Source organism: Balaenoptera acutorostrata, chromosome 3, assembly GCF_949987535.1.
Source record: "Balaenoptera acutorostrata chromosome 3, mBalAcu1.1, whole genome shotgun sequence".
Taxonomy (NCBI): domain Eukaryota; kingdom Metazoa; phylum Chordata; class Mammalia; order Artiodactyla; family Balaenopteridae; genus Balaenoptera; species Balaenoptera acutorostrata.
This window is the reverse complement of record NC_080066.1, coordinates 171,905,411-171,928,999: the sequence shown is the minus strand read 5'-3', so window position 1 is coordinate 171,928,999 and position 23,589 is coordinate 171,905,411. Positions and strand designations below refer to the sequence as shown.

Sequence of the window (23,589 nt, the reverse complement as noted above, 5' to 3'; positions counted from 1 at the left end):
CTCACTACATAAGGCAAATGCTAAGGGCCATGAAAGGGGAAGCTGACAGTAACACAGTCACAGTAGGGGACGTTAACACCCAGCTGGCGTCCTCGGCAGCCTCACTACCTGCAGAACTTCTGACACTGCTCTTCCTTCCCAGACAGTGACCTCGCAGGGTAGGCAGGGCCGTAGGAGGTGGGGGAGGGGAGAGAGCAACAGGACTCCACTCACTGTATCCCTCTCTGCTTCCATCCAGGGCTGCTGTCACTGTGACCAGAGGTGAGTGTGCTGGGAAGGGGCTTGAGCCCACCTTTACCAGGAGACTTTGGGAACCTCCAGTCTTGTATCAACCCAGGTCACTCTGAAGCCCTAAGACTTAGGCTGGGTGGGCAGTGGGCGGGGCAGAGATGGATTATTAGACGTGAACAGGATTCTGGAGATCAGGGAGCCAAGTAAAGTCATTATTAACTTTAAAAGTTGTGGTCTGGTTTAGATAGCCTCAACCACCAGAGGGCAGACAACAGAAGCAAGAAAAACTACAATCCTGCAGCCTGTGGACCAAAAACCACAGTTACAGAAAGACAGAGAAGATGAAAAGGCAGAGGGCTATGTACCAGATGAAGGAACAAGAAAAAACCCCAGAAAAACAACTAAATGAAGTGGAGATAGGCAACCTTCCAGAAAAAGAATTCAGAATAATGATAGTGAAGATGATCCAGGACCTCGGAATAAGAATGGAGGCAAAGATTGAGAAGATGCAAGAAATGATTAACAAAGACCTAGAAGAATTAAAGAACAAACAAACAGAGATGACCAATACAATAACTGAAATGAAAACTACACTAGAAGGAATCAATAGCAGAATAACAGAGGCAGAAGAGCGGATAAGTGACCTGGAAGACAGAATGGTGGAATTCACGGCTGCGGAACAGACTAAAGAAAAAAGAATGAAAAGAAATGAAGACAGCCTAAGAGACCTCTGGGACAACATTAAACGCAACAACATTCGCATTATAGGGGTCCCAGAAGGAGAAGAGAGAGAGAAAGGACCAGAGAAAATATTTGAAGAGATTATAGTCGAAAACTTCCCTAACATGGGAAAGGAAATAGCCACCCAAGTCCAGGAAGTGCAGAGAGTCCCATACAGAATAAACCCAAGGAGAAACATGCCGAGACACATAGTAATCAAAGTGGCAAAAATTAAAGACAAAGAAAAATTACTGAAAGCAGCAAGGGAAAAACGACAAATACCATACAAGGGAACTCCCATAAGGTTAACAGCTGATTTCTCAGCAGAAACTCTGCAAGCCAGAAGGGAGTGGCATGATATACTTAAAGTGATGAAAGGGAAGAACCTACAACCAAGATTACTCTACCCGGCAAGGATCTCATTTAGATTTGATGGAGAAATCAAAAGCTTTACAGACAAGCAAAAGCTAAGAGAATTCAGCACCACCAAACCAGCTCTACAACAAATGCTAAAGGAACTTCTCTAAGTGGGAAACACAAGAGAAGAAAAGGACCTACAAAAACAAACCCAAAACAATTAAGAAAATGGTCATAGGAACATACATATCGATAATTACCTTAAACGTGAATGGATTAAATGCCCCAACCAAAAGACATAGACTGGCTGAATGGATACAAAAACAAGACCCATATATATGCTGTCTACAAGAGACCCACTTCAGACCTAGGGACACATACAGACTGAAAGTGAGGGGATGGAAAAAGATATTCCATGCAAATGGAAATCAAAAGAAAGCTGGAGTAGCTATACTCATATCAGATAAAATAGACTTTAAAATAAAGAATGTTACAAGAGACAAGGAAGGACACTACATAATGATCCAGGGATCAATCCAAGAAGAAGATATAACAATTATAAATATATATGCACCCAACATAGGAGCACCTGAATACATAAGGCAACTGCTAACAGCTATAAAAGAGGAAATCGACAGTAACACAATAATAGTGGGGGACTTTAACACCTCACTTACACCAATGGACAGATCATCCAAAATGAAAATAAATAAGGAAACAGAAGCTTTAAATGACACAATAGACCAGATAGATTTAATTGATATATATAGGACATTCCATCCAAAACCGGCAGATTACACGTTCTTCTCAAGTGCGCACGGAACATTCTCCAGGATAGATCACATCTTGGGTCACAAATCAAGCCTCAGTAAATTTAAGAAAATTGAAATCATATCAAGCATCTTTTCTGACCACAACGCTATGAGATTAGAAATGAATTACAGGGAAAAAAACGTAAAAAAGACAAACACATGGAGGCTAAACAATACGTTACTATATAACCAAGAGATCATTGAAGAAATCAAACAGGAAATAAAAAAATACCTAGAGACAAATGACAATGAAAACACGACGATCCAAAACCTATGGGATGCAGCAAAAGCGGTTCTAAGAGGGAAGTTTATAGCTATACAAGCCTATCTAAAGAAACAAGAAAAATCTCAAGTAAACAATCTAACCTTACACCTAAAGAAACTAGAGAAAGAAGAAAAAACAAAACCCAAAGTTAGCAGAAGGAAAGAAATCATAAAGATCAGAGCAGAAATAAATGAAATAGAAACAAAGAAAACAATAGCAAAGATCAATAAAACTAAAAGCTGGTTCTTTGAGAAGATAAACAAAATTGATAAGCCATTAGCCAGACTCATCAAGAAAAATAGGGAGAGGACTCAAATCAATAAAATCAGAAATGAAAAAGGAGAAGCTACAACAGACACCGCAGAAATACAAAGCATCCTAAGAGACTACTACAAGCAACTTTATGCCAATAAAATGGACAACTTGGAAGAAATGGACACATTTTTAGAAAGGTATAACCTTCCAAGACTGAACCAGGAAGAAACAGAAAATATGAACAGACCAATCACAAGTAATGAAATTGAAACTGTGATTAAAAATCGTCCAACAAACAAAAGTCCAGGACTAGATGGCTTCACAGGTGAATTCTATCAAACATTTAGAGAAGAGCTAACACCTATCCTTCTCAAACTCTTCCAAAAAATTGCAGAGGAAGGAACACTCCCAAACTCGTTCTATGAGGCCACCATCACCCTGATACCAAAACCAGACAAAGACACTACAAGAAAAGAAAATTACAGACCAATATCACTGATGAATATAGATGCAAAAATCCTCAACAAAATACTAGCAAACAGAATCCAACAACACATTAAAAGGATCATACACCACGATCAAGTGGGATTTATCCCAGGGATGCAAGGATTCTTCAATATATGCAAATCAATCAATGTGATACACCATATTAACAAATTGAAGAATAAAAACCATATGATCATCTCAATAGATGCAGAAAAAGCTTTTGACAAAATTCAACACCCATTTCTGATAAAAACTCTCCAGAAAGTGGGCATAGAGGGAACCTACCTCAACATAATAAAGGCCATATATGACAAACCCACAGCAAACATCATTCTCAATGGTGAAAAACTGAAAGCATTTCCTCTAAGATCAGGAACGAGACAAGGATAGGAACGAGACAAGGATATCCACTCTCACCACTATTATTCAACATAGTTCTGGAAGTCCTAGCCACGGCAATCAGAGAAGAAAAAGAAATAAAAGGAATACAAATTGGAAAAGAAGAAGTAAAACTGTCACTGTTTGCGGATGACATGATACTATACATAGAGAATCCTAAAACTGCCACCAGAAAACTGCTAGAGCTAATTAATGAATATGGTAAAGTTGCAGGCTACAAAATTAATGCACAGAAATCTCTTGCATTCCTATACACTAATGATGAAAAATCTGAAAGAGAAATTATGGAAACACTCCCATTTACCATTGCAACAAAAAGAATAAAATACCTAGGAATAAACCTACCTAGGGAGACAAAAGACCTGTATGCAGAAAACTATAAGACACTGATGAAAGAAATTAAAGATGATACCAACAGATGGAGAGATATACCATGTTCTTGGATTGCAAGAATCAACATTGTGAAAATGAGTATACTACCCAAAGCAATCTACAGATTCAATGCAATCCCTATCAAATTACCAATGGCATTTTTTCCGGAGCTAGAACAAATCATCTTAAAATTTGTATGGATACACAAAAGATCCCGAATAGCCAAAGCAGTCTTGAGGCAAAAAAATGGAGCTGGAGGAATCAGACTCCCTGACTTCAGACTATACTACAAAGCTACAGTAATCAAGACAATATGGTACTGGCACAAAAACAGAAACATAGATCAATGGAACAAGATAGAAAGCCCAGAGATTAACCCACGCACCTATGGTCAACTAATCTATGACAAAGGAGGCAAAGATATACAATGGAGAAAAGACAGTCTCTTCAATAAGTGGTGCTGGGAAAACTGGACAGCTACATGTAAAAGAATGAAATTAGAATACTCCTTAACACCATACACAAAAATAAACTCAAAATGGATTAGAGACCTAAATATAAGACTGGACACTATAAAACTCTTAGAGGAAAACATAGGAAGAACACTCTGACATAAATCACAGCAAGATCTTTTTTGATCCACCTCCTAGAGTAATGGAAATAAAAACAAAAATAAACAAGTGGGACCTAATGAAACTTCAAAGCTTTTGCACAGCAAAGGAAACCATAAACAAGACGAAAAGACAACCCTCAGAATGGGAGAAAATATTTGCAAATGAATCAACGGACAAAGGATTAATCTCCAAAATATATAAACAGCTCATTCAGCTCAATATCAAAGAAACAAACACCCCAATCCAAAAATGGGCAGAAGACCTAAATAGACATTTCTCCAAAGAAGACATACAGACGGCCACGAAGCACATGAAAAGATGCTCAACATCACTAATTATTAGAGAAATGCAAATCAAAACTACAATGAGGTATCACCTCACTCCTGTTAGAATGGGCATCATCAGAAAATCTACAAACAACAAATGCTGGAGAGGGTGTGGAGAAAAGGGAACCCTCTTGCACTGTTGGTGGGAATGTAAATTGATACAGCCACTATGGAGAACAATATGGAGGTTCCTTAAAAAACTAAAAATAGAATTACCATATGACCCAGCAATCCCACTACTGGGCATATACCCAGAGAAAACCGTAATTCAAAAAGACACATGCACCCAAATGTTCATTGCAGCACTATTTACAATAGCCAGGTCATGGAAGCAACCTAAATGCCCATCAACAGACGAATGGATAAAGAAGTTGTGGTACATATATACAATGGAATATTACTCAGCCCTAAAAAGGAACGAAATTGAGTCATTTGTTGAGACGTGGATGGATCTAGAGACTGTCATACAGAGTGAAGTAAGTCAGAAAGAGAAAAACAAATATCGTATATTAATGCATGTATGTGGAACCTAGAAAAATGGTACAGATGAGCCAGTTTGCAGGGCAGAAGTTGAGACACAGATGTAGAGAATGGACATATGGACACCAAGGGAGGAAAACTGCAGTGAGGTGGGGATGGTGGTGTGCTGAATTGGGCGATTGGGATTGACATGTATACACTGATGTGTATAAAACTGATGCCTAATAAGAACCTGCAGTATAAAAAAACAAACAAAACAACTAATACTAAACTTTCATTGGGTTATTTGTATGGAAATATGTTAATATAAATGTTTCAGACATTACATGAAATTTCTAAAAATCTTATATTTGTATTTCTATGGAAATATGTATGGAAATATGTTAATATAAATGTTTCAGACATTACATGAAAAAAAAAAAAAAAAAAAGCTGTGGTCGTGTGCAGATTTGGGGGGCAGGCTGGAAGTGCCCGCAGGCTCCTGTAGGACAGAGGACAAGTCTGGGGCAACAGAGAGGTGCCCCTGCCCTCCCCCCACCAGTCCATCATAAATCAGGCAGAGCACTTCTGATTTTCACACTCTGTTTCTCAGAAAGATAGTGGTGTCCTTGGCTCTGCACCTAGTGTTCCCACACTGCCTCCAAGATGTCAGCTAAAGCCATAGAGAGTGGGGGAGGAGATGCCACTGACCCCTTCCGGCCGGAATCCCCCTCTGATGGTGAGTGCCCTAGGGAAGCTCCAGAGGGCGGGGTGGCCCAGGGCTTGGGGTGCCTGAACCAGGACGGAGGGGGTCTGGGTTCTGGCCTGGAGCTGCCACCAGGTGCACTGTGCCCCATCAGGTCTCTAACCTCCTGGGCCTCACACTCCTGCTCTGTGAAGTCTGGAACCTGCCAGCTCCGCGTTGGTGCTGGGTCTGCCTCTCTCTGTCTTCTCCTTGGGTTCACCTCCAAGCATCTTTGTCACCTCTTAGCACAGCTGCCATTGAGGTCCCCTCCCAACATCAGAGTTCTTGGGAGTTTCGGGAGATGGTGGAGGGCGCCGTGTGGGGCCTCTAGTCCCTCAGCTGCCCACCCTGCTGGGAGCTCCCCCACCTCTTTTTTTTGTTTTTCCAGAGGAGGATGAACCTTCCCAGTCATCCAACCAGACCTCTGATGGTTCTCCTGGCAAGCCACCACAGGGGCCACCCCAGGGGCCAGATGGATCTGGCTCTGACCCCAGAGACCCACCCAAGGATGGAGGCAGCAGTTTCTCCCATAAAGCAGGTAACTGATCCCTGACCATCAATCCACGGGCCCTCACCCAACTCCCCACTGCTTAGTTCAGCCTTCTGAGTTGTCAGTGTCAGGCCCACGTTCCGGATAGAATCGCTGAAACTCACATTGTCAGAAAAAGGACACGGTATACATGAGAGATGAAAGAAATGACGCTCTAGAATCAGAGGAGCCACACTTCAGGACTTGGCTCTGCCTCTGACTTGCTGAGTGACCCAGAACCAGTCACTTGCCCTCTCTGGGCCTTGAATGGTTTGCTTTGAAGCACAGTGTAGGATGAGGTCCCTCTTAGGGCTTTCCCAGAGCCAGATCATATTCTGTTAGGAGGGACGGAGGTGCTGCTCAGGCTCCAGGGCAGCCGGCAGGCGCAGGCTCAGGCTCAGGCACGGCTCCTTGCCGGTTAAGTCCACTGGCCGTGCCCGACCTTTTGGCCCCATAGCACCCAAGGCGGGTGAGTACCATTTCTCCATTTTCGCTCCTCCCGTGATGCCCCAGGGCCTGGTTGTTAAAGTCCACCCAGGACACACCCTCGCAGAGCAGTGTCCCGTGTAAGGGTGGGGCTAGCCTGGGGCCAGGGCAGCAAAAGACACAGGCTTTTTGTTTTATTTGGGGGGGGGGCCCATAGAATACACACAGCATTAAATTTACCAAGGTAACCATTTGTCAGCGTGCAGTTCAGTACTGTTGACTATATTCGCATTACCATGCAGCCAACCTCCAGAACTCTCTTCATCTGCCCAAAGTGAAACTCTGTACACATTAAACATTAACTACCCATATCCTCCTGCCCCCAGCTCCTGGCAACCACAGTTCCTTCTGGCTCTAAAAATTTGACTAATCTAATCTAAATTCCATGGAGGTGGTATCATACTGTGTTTGTCTTTTTGTGACTAGTTTATTGTACTTATAGCATAAGGTTCCCAAGGTTCACCTGTCTGTCAGAACTTGCTGTGTAAGGCTGAATGATATTCTATTGTGTGTATATACCACATGGTGATCATCCGTTCATCCGTTGATGGACACTTGGGTTGCTTCCGCCTCTTGGCAATTGTGATCAATGCTGCTGTGAACACGGGGATGTAAATATCTCTTCAAGACCCTGCTTTCCATTTCTTTGGATATATATCCAGAAATGGGATTGCTGGATCATATGGTTTTCTATTTTTAATTTTCTCAGGAACTGCCGTACATTTTCCATAGAGGTGATGGTGACTAGGGTGGCAGTGGTGGAGCCAGAGACAGATTGGAGTCATGCAGCCACAAGCCAAGGATTGTTGGCAACCCCTAGACAATGATGCTAGAAAGAGGCAAGGAAGGATCCTCCCCTAGAGCTTTCAGAGAGAGCCTGGCCCTGCCTACACCTTGATTTTGGACTTCTGACCTCCAGAACTGTGAGGGACCATGAGAGAATCAACACAGTTTGTGGTAGTTGGTTACAGCAGCCTCAGGAAACTAATATGGGCAGACCTCATTTTATCGTACTTTGCAGATACTGCGTTTTTTACACGTTGAAGGTTTGTAGCAACCTAGCATTGGCAGATATTGGTTCACATTTTTAGCAATAAAGTATTTTTAAATTAAGGTATACTCCGTGTCTTTTTAAACAAAAGGCTATTGCAGATTTAGTAGACTAGAGTATAGTATAAACATAACTTTTATATGCAGTGGAAACCAAAAACTTCACGTGATATTCGCTTTCTTGCGGTGGTCTGGAACCGACCCCTCAGTATCTCTGAGGTGTCCCTGGACAGAGATTGAAAATCCCATTGTGGTTGAAGGCTGCATTAGAGTCAGAGTCTATACAAGGAGGAGGTGGGAGTCTCTAGGGGGGTGCTGGACATTGGTAATAGAAAGGGGGCAGTTTCTGTTAGTGACAGGGTCTAGGGCAGCACCGTCCAATACACCTTTCTGTGGTGGTAAGCATGCTCTCTGCGTGATCCAGTATGGTAGCCACTAGCCACATGTGACTATCGAGTCCCTGAAATGTGGGCCGTGGGACTGAGGACCTGAGTTTTAAATTTTATTTCATTTTAATTAACTAAGATTTAAATAGCACACATGGCTAGTGGTTCCTATAGTGGCCAGCATGGGCCTAGTGTATGACCTTGGGTGTGTGTGGCAGAGAGTTCAAGATCTTTGGAAGTGAGGCATGAGAACTTCAAGGCCAGTTTGTTGGAAATATCATCTGTGCAGAAACGGAAACCCTCAAGACAGGTCAGGGGTACTGATGGAGAGAGAGGTGATGGTGAGCCATGAGCTGCAACCTTCAAGAAATGACTGCAGGTCTGAGCCTGATTTCGTACCTTCTCTCCCTTGCCTGGGACCAAGGCTCCTCTTTGTGGGGAGCTGGCTGAGCTCACTCCTGCAACTCCTGAAATCTCCGAAACTCCTGGTCCCAGCTGCCCCAGCACCCCAGTCCCTGCCCCTGTCATATGTCCCTGCCAGCCCCAAGAGCTCTCAGCAATTCAACATGGTCCAGGCATGCTCTGCCCCGTGGTGCCAGGGGCTTCAGCCACAAGGCAGGATACACACAAGGAGCAGGGTGACTTCTCTATTTTTTTTTTTAATTTTTGTATTTTATTTTATTTATTTTTTTATACAGCAGGTTCTTCTTAGTTATCCATTTTATACATATTAGTGTATACATGTCACTCCCAGTCTCCCAGTTCATCCCACCAGAACACCCCCCCACCACTCTCCCCCCCTTGTTCTCTACACTTGTATCTCTATTTCTGCCCTGCAAACTGGTTTTTCGAGGTTCCACATATATGCGTTAATATACGATATTTGTTTTTCTCTTTCTGACTTAACTTCACTCTGTATGACAGACTCTGTATGACGTAGATCCATCCACGTCACTACAAATGACTCAATTTCGTTCCTGTTTATGGTTGAGTAATATTCTGTTGTATATATGTACCACATCTTCTTTATCCATTTGTCTGCTGATGGGTATTTAGGTTGCTTCCATATCCTGCCTATTGTAAATAGTGCTGCAGTGAACATTGGGGTGCATGTGTCTTTTTGAATTATGGTTTTCTGTGGGTATATGCCCAGTAGTGGGACTGCTGGGTCATGTGGTAATTCTATTTTTCGTTTTTTTAGGAACCTCCATACTGTTCTCTATAGCGGCTGTATCAATTTACATTCCCACCAACAGTGCAAGAGAGTTCTCTCTCCTCCACACCCTCTCCAGCATTTGTTGTTTGTAGATTTTCTGAGGATGCCCATTCTGACCGGCGTAAGGTGATACCTCAATGTAGTTTTGATTGCATGTCTCTAATAATTAGTGATGTTGAGCAGCTTTTCATGTGCTTCTTGGCCATCTGTATGTCTTCTTTGGAGAAATGTCTATTTAGGTCTTCTGCCCATTTTTGGATTGGGTTGTTTGTTTTTTGTTAATATTGAGCTGCATGAGCTGTTTATATATTTTGGAGATTAATCATTTGTCCGTTGATTCATTTGCAAATATTTTCTCCCATTCTGAGGGTTGTCTTTTCGTCTTGTTTGTAGTTTCCTTTGCTGTGCAAAACTTTTAAGTTTCATTAGGTCCTATTTGTTTATTTTTGTTTTTATTTCCATTACTCTAGGAGGTGGACCAAAAAAGATCTTGCTGTGATTTATGTCAAAGAGTGTTCTTCCTATGTCTCCTCTAAGAGTTTTATAGTGTCCGGTCTTACATTTGGGTCTCTAATCCATTTTGAGTTTATTTTTGTGTATGGTGTTAGGGAGTGTTCTAATTTCATTCTTTTACAAGTAGCTGTCCAGTTTTCCCAGCACCACTTATTGAAGAGACTGTCTTTTCTCCATTTTATATCCTTGCCTCCTTTGTCATAGATTAGTTGACCATAGGTGTGTGGGTTTATCTCTGGGCTTTCTATCCTGTTCCATTCATCTATATTTCTGGTTTTGGGCCAGTACCATATTGTCTTGATTACTGTAGCTTTGTAGTATAGTCTGAAGTAAGGGAGTCTGATTCCTCCAGCTCTGTTTTTTTCCCTCAAGACTGCTTTGGCTATTTGGGGTCTTTTGTGTCTCCTACAAGTTTTCAGGTTTTTTGTTCTAGTTCTGTAAATAATGCCACTGGTATTTTGATAGGGATTGCATTGAATCTGTAGATTGCTTTGGGTAGTATAGTCATTTTCACCATATTGATTCTTCCAATCCAAGAACATGGTATATCTCTCCATCTGTTTGTGTCATCTTTGATTTCTTTCATCAGTGTCTTATAGTTTTGTGAGTACAGGTCTTTTGTCTCCCTAGGTAGGTTTATTCCTAGGTATTTTACTCTTTTTGTTGCAATGGTGAATGGGATTGTTTCCTTAATTTCTCTTTCTGATCTTTCATTGTTAGTGTATAGGAATGCAAGAGATTTCTGTGCATTAATTTTGTATCCTGCAACTTTACCAAATTCATTGATTAGCTCTAGTAGTTTTCTGGTGGCATCTTTAGGATTCTCTATGTATAGTGTCATGTCATCTAAAAACAATAAGTTTTATTTCTTCTTTTCCAATTTGGATTCCTTTTATTTTTCTTCTCTGACTGCTGTGGCTAGGACTTCCAAAACTGTGTTGAGTAATAGTGGTGAGAGTGGACATCCTTTTCTTGTTCCTGGCCTTAGAGGAAATGCTTTCAGTTTTTCACCATTGAGAATGATATTTTGCTTTGGGTTTGTCGTATATGGCCTTTATTATGTTGAGGTAGGTTCCCTCTATGCCCACTTTCTGGAGAGTTTTTATCAGAAATGGGTGTTGAATTTTGTCAAAAGCTTTTTCTGCATCTATTGAGATGATTATATGGTTTTTCTTCTTCAGTTTCTTAATATGGTGTATCACATTGATTGATTTGCGTATATTGAAGAATCCTTGCATCCCTGGGATAGATCCCACTTGATCATGGTGTATGATCGTTTTCATGTGTTGTTGGATTCTGTTTGCTAGTATTTTGTTGAGGATTTTTGCATCTATATTCATCAGTGATATTGGTCTGTAATTTTCTTTTTTTGAGGTATCTCTGTCTGGTTTTGGTATCAGGGTGATGGTGGCCTCATAGAATGAGTTTGGGAGTGTTCCTTCCTCTGCAATTTTTTGGAAGAGTTTGAGAAGGATGGGTATTAACTCTTCTCTAAATGTTTGATAGAATTCACCTGTGAAGCCATCTGGTCCTGGACTTTTGTTTGTTGGAAGATTTTTAATCACCATTTCAATTTCATTACTTGTGATTGGTCTGTTCATATTCTCTATTTCTTCCTGGTTCACTCTTGAAAGGTTATGCCTAAGAATTTGTCCATTTCCTCCAGGTTGTCCGTTTTATTGGCATAGAGTTGCGTGTAGTAGTCTCTCATGATACTTTGTAATTCTGCGGTGTCCGTTGTAACTTCTCCTTTACATCTCTAATTTCATTGATTTGAGTCCTCTCCCTCTTTTTCTTGATGAGTGTGGCTAAAGGTTGATCAGTTTTGTTTATCTTCTCAAAGAACCAGCTTTTAGTTTTATTGATCTTTGCTATTATTTTCTTTGTGTCTATTTCATTTCTTTCTGCTCTGATCTTTATGATTTCTTTCCTTCTACTAACTTTGGGTTTGTTTGTTCTTCTTTCTCTAGTTCCTTTAGGTGTAAGGTTAGCTTGGTTATTTGAGATTTTTCTTGTTTCTTGAGGTAGGCTTGTATTGCTATTAATTTCCCTCTTAGAACTGCTTTTGCTGCATCCCATAGGTTTTGGATCATCGTGTTTTCATTGTCATTTGTCTCTAGGTATTTTTTAATTTCCTCTTTGATTTCTTCACTGATCTCTTGGTGAAGAGATTTAGTAACGTATTGTTTAGCCTCCATGTGTTTGTGTTTTTTACGTTTTCTTTCCCTGTAATTGATTTCTAATCTTACAGCACTGTGGTCGGAAAAGATGCTTGATATGATTTCAGTTTTCTTAAATTTACCAAGGCTTGATTTGTGACCCAAGATGGGATCTATCATGGAGAATGTTCCATGTGCACTTGAGAAGAAAGTGTAATCTGCTGTTTTTGGATGGAATGTCCTATAAATATCAATTAAATCTCTCTGGTCTATTGTGTCATTTAAACCTTGTATTTCCTTATTAATTTTCTGTCTGGATGATCTGTCCATGGGTGTAAGTGAGGTGTTAAAGTCTCCCACTATTATTGTGTCACTGTCGATTTCCTCTTTTACAGCTATTAGCAGTTGCCTTATGTATTGAGGTGCTTGTATGTTGGGTGCATGTATATTTATAATTGTTATATCTTTTTCTTGGATTGATCCCTTGATCATTATGTAGTGTCCTTCCTTGTCTCTTGTAACATTCTTTATTTTAAAGTCTATTTTATCTGATATGAGTATAGCTACTCCAGCTTTCTTTTGATTTCCATTTGCATGGAATATCTTTCTCCATCCCCTCACTTTCAGTCTGTATGTGTCCCTAGGTCTAAAGTGGGTCTCTTGTAGACAGCATATATATGGGTCTTGTTTTTGTATCCATTCAGCCAGTCTATGTCTTTTGGTTGGGGCATTTAATCCATTCACGTTTAAGGTAATTATCGATATGTATGTTCCTATGACCATTTTCTTAATTGTTTTGGGTTTGTTTTTGTAGGTCCTTTTCCTCTCTTGTGTTTCCCACTTAGAGAAGTTCCTTTAGCATTTGTTGTAGAGCTGGTTTGGTGGTGCTGAATTCTCTTAACTTTTGCTTGTCTGTAAAGCTTTTGATTTCTCCATCAAATCTAAATGAGATCCTTGCCGGGTAGAGTAATCTTGGTTGTAGGTTCTTCCCTTTCATCACTTTAAGTATATCATGCCACTCCCTTCTGGCTTGCAGAGTTTCTGCTGAGAAATCAGCTGTTAACCTTATGGGAGTTCCCTTGTATGGTATTTGTCGTTTTTCCCATGCTGCTTTCAATAATTTTTCTTTGTCTTTAATTTTTGCCACTTTGATTACTATGTGTCTCAGCGTGTTTCTCCTTGGGTTTATCCTGTATGGGACTCTCTGCGCTTCCTGGACTTGGGTGACTATTTCCTTTCCCATGTTAGGGAAGTTTTTGACTATAATCTCTTCAAATATTTTCTCTGGTCCTTTCTCTCTCTCTTCTCCTTCTGGGACCCCTATAATGCGAATGTTGTTGCGTTTAATGTTGTCCCAGAGGTCTCTTAGGCTGTCTTCATTTCTTTTCATTCTTTTTTCTTTAGTCTGTTCCGCAGCAGTGAATTCCACCATTCTGTCTTCCAGGTCACTTATCCGTTCTTCTGCCTCAGTTATTCTGCTATTGATTCCTTCTAGTGTAGTTTTCATTTCAGTTATTGTATTGGTCATCTCTGTTTGTTTGTTCTTTAATTCTTCTAGGTCTTTGTTAATCGTTTCTTGTATCTTCTCAATCTTTGCCTCCATTCTTATTCCGAGGTCTTGAATCATCTTCACTATCATTATTCTGAATTCTTTCTCTGGAAGGTTGCCTATCTCCATTTCATTTAGTTGTTTTTCTGGGGTTTTTTCTTGTTCCTTCATCTGGTACATAGCCCTCTGCCTTTTCATCTTGTCTATCTTTCTCTAACTGTGTTTCTTGGTCCACAGGCTGCAGGATTGTAGTTTTTCTTGCTTCTGCTGTCTGCCCTCTGTTGGTTCAGGCTATCTAAGAGGCTTGATGGGAGGCTCTGGTGGTGGGTAGAGCTCTCATTTACCAGTTTTATTTTACATAGGATGCCTCATTTACTAAAACCATAGATTCCAAGTTGCTCCATGAAAAATGTGATATTCTTAGCTGTCAACATTAGGGAATTTCCCCAATCACATTTTTAAATTGATTTAATGTGTTATTTTTGAAAACATAAGTTGGGATATCACAAAATGGACTTAGCCTGCAGAGGCCTACTTTCAACCAGAGAGCTCCATTTCCATGTTCCGCTTAACAGAACCCAGAATGATCTTCCTTCCCAAACCTCTTCCTTTTCCTGCACTATCTAAGAAAAAGTAACCACACTCTACATAGTTCCCTAAGCCAGAACCCTAGCAGCCATTTTTGCTTCTCTTTTCCCCTTCCCGCTCCATATCTAGTCACTGAGCACTTCTATTCTACCTCCCAAATGACCTCAGATCCTTTCCCTCCACTCCAATCTCTGCCACTGCCTTTAGTTTGAACCCTCACTCCTCTCTTAGATGAATATAAAGTCTCTTAATGGGTTTTGTTGCTTCCATCAGTCCTACTTATTCTCAAGCGTGACCTCACTACAAACCACCTGATAGTGACTCCTTAACTTCACAACATTCAATGGCTCTCATGTTTCTGGGAAGAAAACCAAGCTCTTTACCCCAGCATCTACTTGGGGTTAATAGATCTAGGTTTGAATTTCAGGTTTAAGTACTTTGCAGCAGTGTGACCTCAGACTATTGGGCTTTCTAAGCCTTTGTTTTCTCACCGTGCCTGAGGTCACTGAGGGCAGGACTATTTTTCACACACGGGTGCCTGGCATGTAGGAGGGACTAATCAATGTTGAATGAAGGGAAAGTATTTTAAAATCCACATCAAAAAATTGTTCCTCCTTAAAAAAAGAAAATCCTGATACACTATGCCACTTCCAACCAAATTTGACTTCTACCTTTATTTTCTGATGATCACAATAAGGTGCCTTTGGGGATCCACACAATCAGGGATCAAATCCTGGCCACACCCCTGAGCAATCATGTGACCTTGGGAACGTTACTTAGCTTCTGTAAAATCTGTAAAATGAAGGTTTCTGAGGATTTTGTTCCCGAGGGTTAAATGAGTACCTCACTTGGAACGGGGGCGGGCGCATAGTGTTTGCCAAATGTTAACTATCGTTATCATCTTTATCAAATCAAGACCGTGGTACTTCACTTTGTGACTCTCAAGTTTGTATGAGAAAATCGTGCTTTATGCGTTGTTGTTGGCTAAAGTAGGGAAACCTGGAAACTCCTGCCGTGGAAGAGAGAAACAGGCGAGAAAAGCGAGTTGCTGAATCCCAGCGCCTCAGAGGTGGGAGGGAGGAGTTCAGTACCTAATTTACTGATGAGGAAGTGGAGGGGTGACGTGTCCTCGAGTCTCATTCAAGACACAGCCACAGCTCTTTATTGAGAGTAGGACCAGGGCCCCGGGGGTTGCTATGGTTAAACTGTAGGTGGAAACTAACACTCTTTGGAAGGCAAGACCGGAGGAGCATTCAGTTATAAAAAACGGTCAAAAATTGGGGTGAAACTAAGTTCGTTGAGCAATACATCAAATGAGTCAACTGTCGACCCGGTGAAACCGAGTTGCTAACTGAACTGGCATTTTAGGAATAGGGGCTTTCTACAGAGCCCACTGACTCAGGACGGCTTCGATTAACAAACTCCCGCGGCGCTTTCCGCAGGACTGGAAAGCTTGGAGCGCGAGAGATGAATGGAAACCAGAGTCCGGGGCGCGCCGCTCGGGGGGGCGGGGCAGCCGCGGGCGGGGGCGGGGCATTGTGAGTCACATGCCTGCGCTCTGAGGGAACTCTGGTCGTGATTGGTCCGTCGTAACCAGGTGACCGAAGGACACATTCCGGTAGGCAAGGGCCGGCCGGGCTAGCTACTTTCAGTCGGGAGGCAGCGGCGGAAGGAGGAGGAGCTCCGGCTGCGCTCTCTCCCTGCAGTGGCTGCGCGTCTCAGCACTTGTCTGGTTCCCACCCCTTTTAAATAAGCCGGTCTGGTCACCGCCCTCACAGACTAGTTGTCTCCGGGGAGGCGGCGGCGGCGGGGGTGCGGCCGCCCCTGCCGCCCCTGCCCGGGGCCCGGCGGCTGGGCAGACAGGAGAGCGGCGGGCGAAGTCGCGTCTGCATGTGCGGCACAGCCCCGGCATAGCCCGGGGCTGCCAGTGCCCGCCGCGCCATTGTTGGGGGAGGGGGCGGCTTCTGAGCTCAGCGGAGTCGGGGGACGAGCGGAGGCGGCGGCGGCGAGGAGTGAAGGCGCCCCATGGGGAACTCGCTGTCTTGTTGCCTGTGCCCCAATGCCAGCCCCAAGTTGGGCCGGCGCAGGGGGTCAGCGGAGCCGGACTGTGAGTCTGAGGTCTACAAGGCGGCAGCCGGGAACGCGGTGGCAGTAGCTCCGGCGGCGGCTACCGTGGAACCCGCCGAGTTGGATTTCGCAGGTGGCGAAGGCCACCACCTGCAGCACATCAGCGACCGGGAGATGCCCGAAGGTAAGAAGCGGCTGGCGCGCCTCGCCCCTCGCGGGGTAGGCGCCATCTGCTCTCGGGCTTACCTCTGGCCTCCGCCGCCCCCAGGGTCCCCCGGGAGGGAGACGCCGCCTAGGGCTCCTTCTTGCCCGGAGTTGGCTCTCCCAGGGCTGGGCACCGGGGACGAAGGCTGGCTCTGCTTGGCGTCCCCACCCCTTATTCTTTACCAGTCGCGTCCGGCCAGTCTCCTTCCCTCTTCCCTACCCGAATGCCCAATTCTTTCCCCCGTTCCCATTTCCCAGCCCGGCCTGAGACCCTCCAATCCGCAGCCCTTCCTGTTCGTGGTTCTATTTAACATCTCGTGGGACTTAGCAGAGACTTTCTGGTGTATTCTCTCTTTTCTTAATGAAAACTTAAATACTCTAACTTCGGCGTATCCATCCCGTCTCCCTATCCAGATGGTACCTAAGCGAAGGAACTAGGTAAGGGCCTGATGATAGACTTCTGTTCGTTAAGGTAGTTGATACTCGAGACAATTAAGACAAACATTAGAGGATTTGTCATTTAAATTCAAAATAGAGATGGACAGAGTCAGTGTGGTGTTCTTAACTAAAATTCTTTGGATTTTAATGTTTTCAGTCGCCCTGATAGAAGCTACTTTATCCCTTCTAACTATAATTTGAACACGATAGGAAAGAAAATGGTGGGAGAGGGGCTTAAAATAACTGGGAACGGTGTGAAACGTTACTGCCACGGCTGCAGAGAATAGTTGTTGGGTTTTTTTTCTTTACCAAAGGAGACCCCATGGAGTTCTGATTACTTTTAAATTCCCACTTTGACACAAGTATGTCTTCAGCTGCACAGCCTTAACCGACTTCTTTTGCACGTTGCCTGTTGTAAGGGAGGGGTGAGGTGGTTCCTGAGACTGCTGGACAGAAGTTTCAAAGGAGAAAAAACAAATTCAGATTGTCATTTGTAATATAAAGGTTTGGGAGTTAACATACCACATCCATCCTGCAGAAAAATGTCTCCATGGCTCCCTCCTCCGCCCCCCCCCCCCCCCCGCCCAGTAGAATACTATTCAACTTTAAGAATGTTCAGGTAAAAGTTCTGAAGACTAAGTGGCTGGGGGTGGGTGTTGTCGGGGAGGAGAGGAGAGAGAGAAGAGAGGAAATGTTTGATTTTTGCCTCTAGAATTTTGGAAAGGGATGGCTCTAGGTTAAAAACAAAAATTTCTGGGTAGCATAGTGGCACTTTAATAAAGACTGTTCTTTGAAGTATAAAACATTGTATCATAAAGATGTTAAAGCCCCACTGGCCCATTTGTTTCATTGAAATGCCAGAGATTATTTCATTATTTCATAGACGAAATGTCTTACAGCTCTTCTATTTAAATTTTAGTTGGGTTTATTTAATTTCTTTAAAAGTTAGAATAATTAAGCCTGTGGATTCACCCTTATGATGGACGTGGCTTTGTAAGTGGAAAGTACTCCCTTTTCAGAATAGTTAGATATTGTGAAAGAATGAGCACATTATGTGAATTAATTGTAGCTTTAAACACAAAGCATGTAAGTACTTGTGAAAACTGCTCTGCTTGTTGCTATAAGGTAAGCCTCTAAATGATTTTTAAAAACAGTTAGTAGTTGGCTAGTGTAGGATGAGAGACGAAAATTGGACCTTTATAGAATTCTTTTCAGATTTACAATGCATTTTCTTGTGTATTTCACTTGGCCCTTCCATCTACAAATAAGGCCCGTATATATTCTCCCTCTGTTGCCGATGAAGAAGCCAAGACTTGGAGATCTGAAATGACTGTGTAACACAGCTACTGAACAGAAGAGACAGACTTGGGAGGTGGTAGATATGCCAAATTCAGTTCTTGGGATGCTTAAGAAACTGTTTAGAGTGCACCTTATATTTTATAATTTATCCATAAGTTAGGCCTATCTCAGCATACTCCAGTTTTGATTATTGCCATTCCAGTTTATTGTACACAACTCAGAAGCAACAATTACCTCTCCATTCTCTGTCTGTACATACATTGCAATGGATATGAATAAAAGTAGAAGTCATGAAATAGCCTAAATTTATCAGTCAGGTAAACACGTTGATATAATTTAAAGAGTTTGTTCTGGTGAAATCCAATTGAAGCCGAGAATGCCCTGGACAGAGGGACATTAGGGGAAGCTGGTAAGCGGGCAGGTAAGGTACTAAGCATTTAGCATACGACTATGTATGATAAGGAAGGAGTGCTAAATCAGGAACTGGAAAAATAGAGTTCATGAGTACAGCATTTACTTTTTTATGTTTAACATGATTGTTAAAATTTCATTTCAATTTGTCTTTTTTGGGGGGGCATTCAATAAAGTGATAAGAGAAACCTCAATTTCAGCATTTGCCTATTAATTAAGTTTCCATAGAAACAAGGTCAGAACACCAAATATAAAGTACAGGCACATTGGAAGTTTGCTCTTAATGTCTTTATTTCAGACAATTTTGTATCAGTTTCCCTGGAAACTGAGAAATACCTACTCAGATATAAAACATTTTGGCTTTTCTACAGTGAAGAATTATTTGGTTACTTAGAGAAAATCGTACATAAATGATGCTCTGTCTTGTTCTTCAGAAACATTGGAGAAGAACATGATTTCTTCAAGCCATCTCAAAAAAGTAACTCCTAAGAACGTAGTATAGATTTCAGATAGACTCAAAAGAATTTTTTACTACTTTGTCTTTAACAGTATATCTAATATAACTGATGGTAGTGTCATAATAGAAAATAAGATGCTACGGTCCTATTATCTGATTTTATGTTTATTCGTCAACTTTTCATACAGCCTTTATGTCTGACCTTAGGAGCTTTGCTAATTTTCTGGTGAAAGGTGCTCTCTCAAGTGACCCCTACCTCCCATCCCCCTGAAGAGTGGGTAGGGTAGGAATTGGCAATATGATGTGGAAAAACCTCTGAGCAACAGATCTTTCCTTTTTTTGGTGACAGTATTAATAAACGTTTGATGTAAAAGATTTAGAAAACACAGAAAAGTCCTTCACTCACACTCAGAATATCCAGAATTTTTATTAATATTTTGGTGTTGATTCTTCCTGAACCTTTTGTATGCATATAAACATAGCACTGTGTTTATTTTACAAAGATGGGATTGTTCTTTATGTGCCACTTTGTAACTTTTTGTTATAAACAAAAGTAACAACATGAAGCTCCTGGAACTGTGCTGACACCTAGAGAGTGCTCCAGGGTGATGTATTTCCATGCAACTGCGCATAGCTCTACAGCCTGCCTTTTACCAACTGTTTACTGTGCCATCGAATGGTTGGAGCATAATTCATTTACCCAGCCTTTATGGTTGAGCATCTTTTATAATCCCATTATAATGCTTTATTCAGGGGACACAGATAAAAACTGATGCATTGTATTGATACTTCCCTATAGCATTCTGATTGTACACTTTGTCTTACGACTTAATTAAATTCATAGGGTGAGTCATTTTGTAGTAAAGGTATTTTTTTTTTAATGTCTGAAACATTTATATTAACATATTTCCATACATATTTCCATACAAATACAAATATAAGATTTTTAGAAATTTCATGTAATGTCTGAAACATTTATATTAACATATTTCCATACAAATAACCCAATGAAAGTTTAGTATTAGTTGTTTTGTTTGTTTTTTTATACTGCAGGTTCTTATTAGGCATCAGTTTTATACACATCAGTGTATACATGTCAATCCCAATCGCCCAATTCAGCACACCACCATCCCCACCTCACCGCAGTTTCCCCCCCTTGGTGTCCATATGTCCATTCTCTACATCTGTGTCTCAACTTCTGCCCTGCAAACTGGCTCATCTGTACCATTTTTCTAGGTTCCACATACATGCATTAATATACGATATTTGTTTTTCTCTTTCTGACTTACTTCACTCTGTATGACAGTCTCTAGATCCATCCACGTCTCAACAAATGACTCAATTTCGTTCCTTTTTAGGGCTGAGTAATATTCCATTGTATATATGTACCACAACTTCTTTATCCATTCGTCTGTTGATGGGCATTTAGGTTGCTTCCATGACCTGGCTATTGTAAATAGTGCTGCAATGAACATTTGGGTGCATGTGTCTTTTTGAATTACGGTTTTCTCTGGGTATATGCCCAGTAGTGGGATTGCTGGGTCATATGGTAATTCTATTTTTAGTTTTTTAAGGAACCTCCATATTGTTCTCCATAGTGGCTGTATCAATTTACATTCCCACCAACAGTGCAAGAGGGTTCCCTTTTCTCCACACCCTCTCCAGCATTTGTTGTTTGTAGATTTTCTGATGATGCCCATTCTAACAGGAGTGAGGTGATACCTCATTGTAGTTTTGATTTGCATTTCTCTAATAATTAGTGATGTTGAGCATCTTTTCATGTGCTTCGTGGCCGTCTGTATGTCTTCTTTGGAGAAATGTCTATTTAGGTCTTCTGCCCATTTTTGGATTGGGGTGTTTGTTTCTTTGATATTGAGCTGAATGAGCTGTTTATATATTTTGGAGATTAATCCTTTGTCCGTTGATTCATTTGCAAATATTTTCTCCCATTCTGAGGGTTGTCTTTTCGTCTTGTTTATGGTTTCCTTTGCTGTGCAAAAGCTTTGAAGTTTCATTAGGTCCCACTTGTTTATTTTTGTTTTTATTTCCATTACTCTAGGAGGTGGATCAAAAAAGATCTTGCTGTGATTTATGTCAAAGAGTGTTCTTCCTATGTTTTCCTCTAAGAGTTTTATAGTGTCCAGTCTTATACTTAGGTCTCTAATCCATTTTGAGTGTAGTAAAGGTATTTTAACATTAAATGTTCTTTTCCCAAATTAAAGTTACCATTGATTTTTCACTGAACATTAGATTTCCTCTTTTAGGTTTTCGTGGTTCTTGGTAACCTGTCTTGTGTCTTTGATTCTGAGTAACTAAACTACTACTCTACGAGATCTGAAATTAACTCTGGTCTTAGGTGACAGACACATCAAAAGACAGCATTAGAAGAAATCTTAGATGATGTGGGAAAATTGGGAGAAACTTAACTGGTTTTGGGTACACTGAAACGTGATTATTAGGCACCATTCCAGAGGCAGGACAAACAGTGGTTAGACAAGACAAAACCCGTATCCTAACTCAGGTCCTTACTTTCTAGAGGTGCCTGGGGGCTGACGACACAAGAATAACATCAGGTAGTGAGAACACTAAGAAAGAAAATGAAGGTGTAATGGGCTGGGGAGGAGGACAGTTTTACAAGGGGTGGTTAAAGACAGCTTCTCTCCTTAAGCGACCCATGAGCAGTCCTAAGAGAGCCATGTGAGGCTGTGGGAGAAGAGGCTTCTGTGCAGTTCCTAAGAAGGGAATATGCTTGATGCGTGCCAAGGACAGAAAGATGGGTGGCTGCAGCTGAGTGAATGAATGCCAGGAGGAATATGGGGGATTAAGACCTTGTATGCCTAGTGGGCCTTGACAAAAAAATATGAATTTTAGTCTCATTGTAATGGGAAACCATTGAAGGATTATATGCAGGGGAATGATGTTAATTCTTAGAAAAAGGGAAGGGGGGTAGAGAGGGTGGAGGGAGATCAGACCAGCTACTGTGTGAGAATAGACTGTAAGGGTGGAAGGAAGCAGAGAGGGAGACCAGTTAGGAGGCTGGTGCGGTAGCTCAGGTGAGAGCCAGCAGTGGCTTGAACAAAAAAGCGATATTAATAAGGGTCTAAAATAGGCTGTAGTATATAGATTGCTCTTGCATTTCATTTGATTCTCACCATGTTCTGAGTTAGGTAGTGTAGGAATTCTTCTCTTAGGTATAAATTGAGTTGTCCAAGGTTTTAAAAATGAGTATTGATAGAGAGTAGGACTGTAAGTTCCAAATGCATGGCATATAGGAAGAGGATTTATTGTTGACATTATGTGAGCTTCTTTGGAATACTACCTTTTTTCTCACCCTTTGTTGTTGTTGTTGTTTTAGTGTATTAAAGTAATAAAACTTAAGAGTTAAAACAGTAACACTGCATAATGTGAAATGAAATGAAGGTAACTTGCAACCCAGAAAGGTTCTTAAAAGTCCAAGAAACTGAGTAAAGTACTCTTTAGAAATATATAAAGCCAGGTGTACTTACCTATGTGTCACCTCTCAGTCATGATCACTGTACCACTGATTGAGGATTAAAATAAGGCAAAACTGAGAACCAGGGTAGAGGCAGGTACAGAAGCAGTTGGAAACCAGAGCTGGGAAGTTGGGAAGCCAGGATTGTCAGAAGCTAGGGAAGCAGGGTCAAGGCGTGGGTGAGCCGGAGCCTGGCAGGTGCAGGAGCCTGCTGTGTCCCCTCTGGTGAGGCAGCCCAGCTCAGGGCTGGCTGGCAGGAACTCCCTGACTGCGGTGGCAAGTGTGGACTCAAAGAGATGAAGTCATCAGTTTACATGGTAATTGTAAAGATTGTAATGTTTGTATTATGAGCCATAAACCTACTACACTGTCCAGTGTAGGGATGCTCGGGCAGGTCAGTAAGTGCAGTGGTTACCGTTAAGTAAACTGGTGCTCAGCAGTTGCCCAGAAACTGCTGACGTCGCCTGTTTCTTTGGAAGATATTGGAACCAATATGTTGATATTAATCGCTTTCTGAAATATGCTGCTTCTGTCAGATGCTTTCTTGGTCACTTCCCTCTCCCTCTAATATTTTAACAAGGAAAAATCATTTATCGACAGTTTGATAGCATAGTTTTTAACACTTTTAGCCTTCAGTAACGCATTTCATTTGTTCTAAGTTGCCTATATTTTCACACTTTTAACAACTGCAATTGAGATGGAT

General features: G+C 41.7%; 1 protein-coding gene across 13 annotated transcripts in view; it reads left to right on the top strand.

The window, feature by feature from the left end:
• LOC130707501 (cyclin-Y-like protein 1) overlaps positions 1-23,589 on the top strand; it is a 142,619-nt gene that overhangs the window by 90,520 nt on the left and 28,510 nt on the right. Inside the window, exons 3-5 of one of the 13 annotated variants that reach the window (XM_057542233.1) lie at positions 239-261; positions 5,918-6,035; positions 6,430-6,579. The exons of 6 other annotated variants lie outside the window; for them this stretch is intronic. In XM_057542233.1, coding sequence (XP_057398216.1) covers positions 5,963-6,035; positions 6,430-6,579 — 223 coding nt within the window. In that variant the 5' untranslated portion in view covers positions 239-261; positions 5,918-5,962. Of the gene's footprint in view, positions 1-238; positions 262-5,909; positions 6,036-6,429; positions 6,580-9,503; positions 9,835-16,433; positions 16,769-23,589 lie in introns of those variants that run through there. 6 more of the 13 variants (XM_057542232.1, XM_057542231.1, XM_057542239.1 and 3 more) reach the window with 6 other exon arrangements.